Genomic DNA, 11,076 nt, shown 5'->3' with positions numbered 1-11,076 from the left:
AATCTCAATTGGTGGGAGTTGTGTTAGACACATAAAGAATGATATTTAGTGCATTGACTCACTTTACAGTTACATCCCAGTGTTGATATATGCTAAGTGCTAAATAGGATAATTTTATAGAATAATTCCTATGGCCCTCCATTGTCGGTGAATAAAGGTTCTTTTAAATTAAAATTTTGTTGAAGCCAAAAGGATAGACTTGATTTTGGTTTAGTAGTTCCTCTTGTTTACTTCTTGGGAAGACAGGTGTGTGTATGACTGGTGGGAGTGTGGCTAAAATAGCAACATAATCATACTAGTACATATATCACACTTAGATAATGGTTTGCACTTATCCAAATAAACATGACCACTAAAATAGTGTAAAACATGTTTGATTTGGAGGCCAAAAGTAAATCGGGAGTCATAGATAAATTAAATAAAATTAGAAACATGAGATGAAATTATGATGAATAGTATCTATTTGCCTTTATATGGTGTGCACAGTATATTTCAAAAGAAATTATTGGAGCATGCAAGGTAAGGGTTCCCGATGCCCACTTCGAACTATTTATGAATATAATTGTTATATTCTGTTCTGGGAATCTATGATATTTTGTTCTTGTGGGAGGTACCATTAGTTATTCAAAAACCTGAATATGATGGATATATGTATGTGAAAATATTATTTTGTATTATTTTGCAGATTCATTATGACCAATTTTAATCCCTTAGCTAAGATTTTGGATGAAAATCGATTGTCTGGACCAAACTATGTAGATTGGAAAAGGAACCTAATCATTGTTCTCACTGCTGATAAGATAGCTCATGTCCTTAATACTGAGGCACCAGAACTTGCTTTAGCTGATGCCACTGAGGCGCAAAGAGATGCATTTAATAAGTGGCATGAGGCTGATGAAATGGCTAAATGCTACATAATGGCCTCTATGACCAATGTGTTGCAAAAACAATGCCAAGGCCTAGTTACAGCACAAGATATGATGCTGCACCTCAAAGAGATGTTTGGAGAACAAAGCAGAAGTGCACGGCAAACTGCTATGAAAAATCTCATGTCCACCAAAATGGTGGAAGGAACTCCAGTTCGGGAACATGTCCTGAAGATGATTTCTTTCATCAATGAACTGGATATGCTTGGTGCAGAAATTGATAGTGAGACCCAAGTTGATGTGATCCTAGCATCTTTACCTGATTCTTTTAATCAGTTTATCATGAACTATAACATGAATAAGATGGTAGTGACATTGTCAGAGCTGCTCAATATGTTGAAAGCAGCTGAGGATCTCATCAAGAAAGAAAAGCCTACTGTAATGTTGGCTGAAAAATCTGATTCTTCTTTTAAGTTTAAGCCTAAGGGTAAGAACTTTAAGAGAAAAGGGTCTCAGTCATTCAATAAGGCTCAAGGTGACAAAGTGAATAAGGACACTGAGAAAAAGAAAGCAAAAGGAAATTGTTTCCATTGTGGTAAGCCTGGTCATTGGAAGAGAAACTGTCGCCATTATTTGGCTTCTCTGAAGAATGACAAACCTGCAGAAGGTATGCCTAATTTGCTCGTTATTGAAACAAATTTAATGGATGGTCCATTTGATTCTTGGTGTGTAGATTCTGGTACAATCTCACACATTTGCAATGTGTTGCAGGGGTTCAAGGAGACCCGAAGGCTAAATGAAGGGGAGGTGATCCTAAAGATGGGGACTGGTGCAACTGTTGCAGCCACTGCCATTGGAACCTTTTATTTAGAATTATCTTCTAGTAGAACTCTTGTTTTAGAAGATTGCTTATATGTGCCAGAAGTGCGAAGAAATTTAGTTTCAGTTTCAAAACTTGGTTGTTCAGGATATTCATTTCTTTTTACTTCTAAACTTGTTGTTAAGTTTAATAATAAATTTGTAACTTCTGGCATTTTACAAGATGGTCTTTATTTTTTGAGTTCTATTGATAATTCTATTAATTGTGTTGAGAATGATATTGCTACCAGTGTGTTATCTCTTAAAAGAAAAAGAGATGTTAATCCTACCTATTTGTGGCACTTAAGGCTTGGTCATATCAATATTGACCGAATCAATAGATTGGTAAGGGATGGGCCATTGAATCTTTTGAAGGTAGAGCCTTATCCAATTTGTGAGCCTTGCTTACAAGGGAAAATGACCAAAAGTCCCTTTACAGGAAAGGGAGCTAGAGCCACTGATGTATTAGGATTAATACACACTGATGTTTGTGGTCCTATGAATCACATGGCAAGAGGTGGTTTCTATTACTTCATTACTTTCATTGATGATTATTCTAGGTATGGCTATTTGTACCTAATGAAACATAAATCTGAATCCTTTGAAAAGTTCAAAGAATTTCGTAATGAGGTTGAGAAACAAGCTGGAAAATGCATAAAAGTTCTTCGCCCTGATAGAGGAGGAGAATACCTCTTGGATCAATTTAAGCAATATCTAAAGGAAAATGGGATTATTTCTCAATTGACTCCCCCTGCCACACCTCAACATAATGGTGTAGCTGAAAGAAGAAATAGAACCTTATTAGATATGGTTCGTTCTATGATGAGCATGTCAGAGTTGCCAATTTCATTTTGGGGTTATGCTTTGGAGACTGTTGTTTATTTATTAAATAGAGTCCCTACCAAATCAGTTCCTAATACCCCATATGAGTTATGGACTGGTAAGAAACCAAGTCTAAATCACTTAAAGATATGGGGTTGTCCAGCACATGTTAGAAAGTCTAATATGGATAAGCTAGGACTTAGGAGTGATAGATGTCTATTTGTTGGCTATCCCAAGATGTCTACTGGTTTCTATTTTTACAATCCTAGTGAGCAAAAAGTGTTTGTGAGCAGGAATGCTATTTTTCTTGAGGAAGATTATAGCCTAAATGAAAGTAGAGCAAAAGTTTCTCTTGATGAACAAATTGATAACCCAATGGCTGAGTTGAATGAGTATAATGAAGAGCAAGTAATAGTGCCTACTGAACCAAGCAAAATACAAGAAACTCGACGTAGTAAAAGGACTATCAGGCCTCCAGTTAGACTCACTTTGTTAAATGAGATTTATCTAATGGAGTCAGAGGAGCATGATAATGACCCTTTTACTTATCAAGAAGCAATGACTGATAAGGACGTTGAGAATTGGAAAAGGGCCATGGAATCAGAGATGGACTCAATGTATACCAACCAGGTCTGGACCTTAGTAGACAAACCAGAAGGTATTAAGCCTATTGGTTGTAAATGGGTCTACAAAAGGAAGATAGGACCTAATGGTAAGGTGGAGACCTATAAAGCTAGGCTAGTGGCAAAAGGGTATAATCAAAAGGCTGGAATTGATTATGAGGAAACTTTTTCGCCAGTAGCCATGCTAAAGTCCATAAGGATTCTATTGTCAATTGCTGCACATTATGATTATGAGATATGGCAAATGGATGTTAAAACAGCTTTCTTGAATGGACACATTCGAGAAGAAATTTTTATGGACCAGCCAGAAGGTTTCATATCTCATGGTCAAGAATCAAAAGTGTGCAAGTTGATGAGATCTATATACGGCCTAAAGCAAGCATCACGCAGTTGGAACATCCGTTTTGATGAGGCAATCAAATCGTTTGGTTTCTCACAAAATATGGATGAACCCTGTGTTTACAAAAAGGTTAGTGGGAGCACTATTACATTTTTAGTTCTTTATGTAGATGACATACTACTCATTGGCAATGATGTAGGAGCAATGTCATCTATAAAAATATGGTTATCTAGTCACTTTGCAATGAAAGATCTTGGTGAAGCGTCCTATATACTCGGAATCAAATTGTTTAGAGACCGAAAGAAAAGGTTATTGGGACTTTCACAAGTCAATTATATTGACAAGATATTGGCTAGGTTTAGCATGCAAGATTCCAAGAAAGGGTTTTCACCTTTTAGACATGGAATTCATCTCTCTAATCAAATGTGTCCTAAAACACAAGAAGAGAGAGAGAAAATGAGAAACTGTCCTTATGCTTCGGCTGTAGGAAGTCTCATGTACGCAATGCTTTGCACTAGGCCAGACATTTGTTATGCAGTGAGCATTGTGAGTAGATATCAATCCAATCCAGGTTCTGAGCATTGGACAGCAGTGAAATATATCCTCAAATATTTAAATAGGACCAAACATTATTTCTTGGTGTTTGGTGGTGAGGATTTGACTGTCCAAGGGTATACAGATTCTGATTTTCAATCTGATATTGATGATAGAAAATCAATTTCTGGATTTGTGTTCACTCTTGGCAAGGGAGCAATAAGTTGGAGAAGTTGCAAGCAAGATACTACTGCAGACTCTACTACAGAAGCAGAGTATATAGCTGCAAGTGAAGCTGCAAAGGAAGCTGTGTGGATTCGCAAGTTCATTCAAGAACTTGAAGTTGTTCCTTCTATTGAGTCACCCATTACTATCTATTGTGACAATAATGGGGCTATTGCAAATGCAGTAGAACCAAGGGCTCATCAAAGGACAAAACATATTGCACGTAAATATCACTTGATACGTGATATTATACAAAGAGGTGATGTAGCAATAACAAAGATTGCCTCTGCCAATAATGTTGCAGATCCACTCACAAAGGCATTGTCTCAAAAAGTGTTTGAGAAACATTTGGAAGCAATGGGTATTAAATACATGTATGATTGGTTTTGAGTGCAAGTGGGAGATTGTTAGAATTATGTGCCCTCAAAAACAATACTGTGCATTTTTATTTGATGATAAAATTCTATTTTCACATTCATAATTTTTATAGGTATATTTCATTGTTTAAATGTGGCATGTGATGTCACCTCTGTAGGAAAAATCATGTTAATGGTTAAGGAACCAAAGACAGGGAGTAATGATTTTTCATATATTATTAAATTGTTCTAGGCTGTGGATATTAATTGAATATTACCATTGAAGCCTACACTTGTTGTGCTGCTATATGATAGGATGATTTACTCCATCATTGAAGTAGTGACTTTAAGCAAACAAGTGGGTGTAATGTAACAAGTACATACACTGAATTGGATCTGATCAAGAACACCTTATGGAGTGATCATTGTTATTTAAAAGGTTGTTCTATCACAATTTTTCTATTGTCCTCAAACATGAGGGGTTTGTGTATATTTATTTATTATGCACATAACTTTGACAATGTCAACTGGTGATGCCAATTTTAAAGGCTATATACAGACACGTTGGGTTATGTATGTAATGAGTAAAATATATAAATGCTCAACAATGAATCCACCAGTCTCTAAAGAAGATAGTATATTCAGTTGATTTTCATATTGAAGTTGGACTCAAAACAAAACCGGCCGGTGACATTTTTCAAAAATGTTTTTTCATATATATATAATATTGTATATATATATATATATTTAAAGAGTTTTTATAAATATTTTGGAGTCCAATAGAAATTATGAAATCAAGAAATTAAGGGTCACATAAGCTAGGGACATAACAATGATATTTATCCAGTCCTAGTGGCTTGTGGGAATATAGTATGGTGGAAGGACATAGATATAAAATTGTATGAAATGGGACCTCATTTGTAAATCTCTAATCTTCAGGGGTCAATTGCAATGTGTTGATGGACATTATTGCAATATGTAGAAGTTCAGATATTTTCTTGATATGATTGAGAAAATTAAGAAATAATTTTGGAAAGAGTTTCAAGATAAGTCAATAACGTTCAAAAAGTTATTGATAAAATCCTACGGCTGAAGATTAGGATCCCTAAGGATCCCACGTCCAATCTCTCTCTAGGGTTTTTAAAAGTCTACTATAAAATAAGATTTTATAATATCATATTTAGTGGTTGGCCATCAGAACTACTGTGTGATACTGCAGTCTTCTGAAAACTCAAAAGAAATAGAGAGAGAGACGTGAATACCTTGGGAGGCAACACGCTTGGGTTGCTAAGAGAGGTACGCAATTTTATTCTATTTAGAATCCATGGTTGTGTGGTACAACGATCTTTACATGAAAATATGATTTTGTTTTATATTGTTTCCGCAAAAGCTTTCAGTAGCATAGGCCTGTGAAAGCATAATTTGAAATACACAATAATAACAACATTTCCACAAATCAGTTCTACGTACAAGAACATTAGGCTTATATACTAAGAATAGAGAAAGCCCTTTCTAATAACAACTTAATAATCACGTACCTCCATCTAAATAGTCCTTATAGGAAGAGATATTTTTCTAGTCCTTTAAGAAAAATAAATAACAAAATCCTACCTCTATTAATTAGGGAAATGAAAAAAAAACTTAATTAGGAAAAGAAAAACAAATAAAATACTATTTATGTTGCAAGTGTAAGAGAAAAACATATAAAATCCTATTCATGTGTGAAGAGTGAAAACAATAAGCGCGTCTTGTAGAGCTCAAATTTCACATAAATTGTTTTAATAAGAGCTATTTGTTACATACACGTGTGTATAAAGACACGTGTTTGATTACACACATGTGTAACAAATTTTAGCCTTTTAAATAAACTATGTCAACCTAAAAATAGTTATATATCCAACGGACTCTCTCTCCATCTCTCTCTCTCTCTCTATGAGAATATATTCCTAAATAAATCATAAATGCATGCATGCATTAGCCGACTTTTTTCTCAAAGAGAAACCCAACAAAAAATCCTGAGCAAAGAATAAAATGCTATGTCTCAAATCACAGCAATTTCTTCTCTTTACAACTTTTGTCCTCTTATCTTCAACCTTCTTTTCACTTTGTCATGGAGCTCCTCAATTCCAGCACCTACCTACCAAACATGTTCATGGTAATTACTACCTCTTTTTTTTATTGTTTTTCCGCTTGTCTCTCTCCCTCTCTAGCTAAATGGGATTTATTTAGTTTCCTATTTTGATCAACAACTTTTTTAAAAATAAATTTCACATTACCTTTTGTTTTCCATGCTAATAATAAAACATTAATGGATCTAATTTGCATATATGGAGGTGAAAACGGTGTTGCTGACATTTCAGGGCGAATGAGGAGGTCTTTTCTCGAGGAAAGCAATACTGAAGTTGAACCTAACGCTACCCTGATATTAGCTGCTAACAAAACACACAGGATAGACCCTTTTGCCAATTTTACTTACTACGAGGGTGGATGGAATATTACTAATGAACATTATCTTTATGTGAGTTCTTTTCATTCATTGTTCCATATGTTGCCTAATCTTTTTTATTGCCACGCAATAAGTCTATATTTTGGCATGTCATTCTTTTGTTATTGGAGTGGATAAATTTTAGGACTATGAATTGATTTCCTCATCTAAGTTTTGCCAGTTATGTATGTTCGGACCCAAAAAGGGATCTTTTTATATTTAATTTGTGCAGCCTGTGGGATTTTTGGTGGATTTGTAGTTTATAGAAGCGATTGTTTTTGTAACTGTTGAGTTCATCTAAGTTTTCCTTCTTTATGATGGAAATAAATTTTAACAATTGAAGGTCTTCTACAACCTGTAATTTTACTTTTCTTATTCAGGTTCTGCTAAAAGTTCTATGTACTGACTTGAGAACTTTTAACCCCATGCAATTGCCTAGATCACATGCATTTTGCATATTTCCTAAAATCTTATTTTCTTACAATGTTAATTAAGTAGGGGAGAGGTATTCGAACCCAAGTTCTCCTCCATGTAAGAACCAGATAATGCCATTGATCTATAAGGCTCTTGTCTATTCATTTATATTTTTTTCTAGTTGTTTTTTCATATCAACTTCTATCTCTCTCTCATTCTCTCTCTAAGTTTGGTTTCCATGCAGTCAGTTGCATATACTGGTGTTCCTCTTCTTGCCACTGCTGCAACATGGTTTTTGATATTCGGCCTATGCTCGTTAATCCTCTGCTGCTGCTGCTGTTGCCGCAGACAGAAGAAGTCTTATGGCTATTCTCGAATTGCTTATGCACTTTCTCTTATCCTCCTTATACTTTTCTCCATCACTGCTATGTATGTTCCCTGCCTTGCCCCTCCTTATCAGTGTTGAATTTATATTTGGTTAAATCTTTCTGATTTCAGTTCTAAGTATAAAACTGCTGTGTTTTCAGAACAGGAAGTGGTTTTCTGTACACTGCGCAGGGAAAGTTCCAAGTCAGTACAACAAATATATTGGAATATCTTCTCAACCAAGCAGATACCACTGTTGAGAAGTTAAAGGATGTATTGGTTAATCTTGTTGCAGCTAAAGAAGTCGGAGTTGGTCAAAATTTTCTACCTCCTGATATCCAGAGTAATATTGACATACTGGGAAATATGACAAATATTTCTGCTATGATTCCTAAAATTAAGACACAGCAGAGTTCAAAACAAATACAAAATGTCTTGCTTCCTGTGTAAGTAGATTGCTTTGATTCTTTCTTCCTTTTGATTTGGTATAGTTTTCGGTTTAGTTTTATCCTGCAATTGATTTACTGGTTTTTTTTACAGGAGGCAGGTTCTTAACATTATTGCCGCTTCAATGCTACTATTAGCCCTTCTTGGTTTCAGTAAGCATTTATTAACACCCTCTATTAGATGCTTGTTGTTTACCATTTTCAAACCACTAATGTTACACTGTTATTGCAAGTTTTTTATTTATTTTATAACACTGTTGTTGTCAATATTGTTTGCAGTGTTTTCAGTTTTCGGTCTGCAGTGTTTCGTGTACATGTGAGTGACTTTCTACCAATCATTTCCCTCTTATATGCTGTCTGTAGGCCGTCTATTTCTCAAAGTTTTGCATAATAACTTTGTAATGTTTCTTTATTAAATTTACTTTAACTTAGATTAAATCAATTATTGCAGATTAATGATCATAGGGTGGATTCTTGTGACGGGCACATTTATTTTGTGTGGCATATCTCTTGTCCTCCATAAGTAAGTTCTACTGAGTTATTTAATTTCAAAATATCATATAGTGAATACCTTCTTTTCTTTGTTTAAAATTTTGGCAGCTGTAAGTATCCATGCATATTACTGTTTTTCTGTGTGAGTTTTAGTTTATGTTAGACCAATTCAGGCACATGCTCATGTTTAGCTTAACATATATAATGTTTATCATGTTATAAGTGCATCCCTTCATTTTCAAAAGGAACTGCATCTTCTGTGGCTTCTTTAATTTGTTCTTAACATGGATAACTCAAACTGCTGCTGCTCCTCTTTAGCAGATAAATAAGAAATGTTGCCTGCAAATGAAACTTGAACAAATTCCGCATGCTACTTATAGATCAGTGAATCAATCATGGAGGATTACAGAACATAGGTTCCCCTAAATTCTGACTTAATTTTTCTCATCGAAATCTCCTTTCTTTTGTATTAATTACAGAATGTAGAACTTTATTTTATAGTATGCCTTGCAATATTAAATTGTGACAGCATTTAATTCATTTATATTCACATTCCAGCATTGTAGCAGACACGTGTGTTTCAATGGATCAATGGGTCGAAAACCCCACAGCTCATTCAGCCCTAAGTGAAGTTCTCCCTTGCATGGACAATGCAACAGCAAATGACATCTTGTCTATAAGCAAACATGTCACCTTCCTAATGGTTGGTATCGTGAACCAGTTCATAACTAATGTGGCCAACAATGATGTACCCCCAAATGCTGGACCTTTTTATTACAATCAGTCTGGTCCTTTGGTGCCCATCCTTTGTAATCCATTAAATTTTGATAACACTGATCGGAGATGCACTGCTGGTGAAATGGACTTGAGTAATGCAACCCAGGTAAACCTTATAAGCAAATTAAAAAAGCATTTGAAAGCTTGTTGCTTTTTTGGGATAGAAGGGAGAGGAGTGGGGTTAGAGTTTCTTTTTTGGAAAATTGACTATGGTCATTTCCCCAAGGAAAATGCTAAACCTACTAGAAAGTTTACTTTCTAAGGTTTACAAATTGAAAATATGAATATCTAAAGTACTTTTTGTGATTGTTAGCATGTCAGTTTGTAAAACTTATGTAGTACACTTTGTGGTATTCCTAGTATCACTTTTTGCCCAAATTATCTTTAGTTTTTTTGGTGCATATTTAGATTTCCTACACCTAAATTCAATACATTCTTGATACATTTTCAAGCACATTTAGAAAGATTGTCTTCTACTTTTTTGTCTGGCTAAACCACAGCAGTAATGCTAAGGAATTCCCATTAAGGACACCTAAGAGTTTAAGAAGTTACATCTCAGTAGTAATGCATATATCACATGCAAAAGATAATTGTTACTGAATAAGAAGTCTCACCCACTTTGTCTGCGGATAACATTCTAACTATATTTTCTAAAAAGAGAAACCGTATTATAAAATTATAGCTTCTAGGTACCATTAATACATGTGGCCAAACGTAACAAATCTGTTGAGGATACATAGTCCCTAAATTTTGGGACTAAGGCTTTTATTGTTGTAGGTACCATTATACTCCATTCATCCTTATTGTTGCTTCCATGAAGTCCCTTCTGCTTCATTGGATCAATGAAAAAACTGCAAAGTTCAATGTTTGAAGAATTGTAATCATTTTATTCTTACCCATTGCAGGTGTGGGGGAATTATGTTTGCAATGTGTTACCATCTGGTATGTGCACCAGCATGGGCCGATTGACGCCTACATCTTACGGCCAGATGCAAGCCGCTGTAAATGTGAGTTATACATTGTATCATTATGGGCCCTTCCTTGTTGACCTTGTAGACTGCAACTTTGTTAGAGAAACTTTCAGTGACATAAGTGAGGATCACTGTCCGGGACTAAGGCGCTATAGTTATAGGATCTATGTTGGGTTGGTTATGGTCTCAGCTGCAGTTATGCTTTCTATGATCTTCTGGCTAGTCTATGCAAGAGAGAGACGGCATCGAGTCTATGCCAAAAAATTTACTCCAAAAATTTATTCTCAAGGAGTATGAGGCTTTTAGTGAGATTAAAAGATTACTTCTTTCTCTTTTTTCCTTTTTTGTCGTTGTTGTTGGGGGGTTGAATGTCCACAGCTTTTGAACAAATGATGGAAAAGCCCTTTAAATATGTAAATTTCTTCTTTTACAATTTTTTTTTTCTTAATTTAGGTGGTAAGTTGTGTTAGGAAGTTAGGCCTCAGTTGTACCAAATTACCA

At 35.0% G+C, this 11,076-nt stretch overlaps 1 protein-coding gene across 1 annotated transcript; it reads left to right on the top strand.

The window, feature by feature from the left end:
- Nucleotides 1-6,932: 6,932 nt before the first annotated feature.
- LOC115990365 lies at nt 6,933-10,872 on the top strand. The gene is made up of 8 exons (XM_031114200.1): nt 6,933-7,142; nt 7,768-7,952; nt 8,051-8,335; nt 8,430-8,488; nt 8,615-8,651; nt 8,787-8,858; nt 9,386-9,710; nt 10,510-10,872. The coding sequence occupies exons 1-8, from the start codon at nt 6,933-6,935 to the stop codon at nt 10,870-10,872; spliced, it is 1,536 nt and encodes a 511-aa protein (XP_030970060.1).
- The last annotated feature ends 204 nt before the right edge of the window (nt 10,873-11,076 follow it).

This window comes from Quercus lobata, chromosome 5, assembly GCF_001633185.2.
Source record: "Quercus lobata isolate SW786 chromosome 5, ValleyOak3.0 Primary Assembly, whole genome shotgun sequence".
Taxonomy (NCBI): domain Eukaryota; kingdom Viridiplantae; phylum Streptophyta; class Magnoliopsida; order Fagales; family Fagaceae; genus Quercus; species Quercus lobata.
Note: the sequence above shows the minus strand (reverse complement) of the source record. Positions and strands in the feature narration are given on the sequence as shown.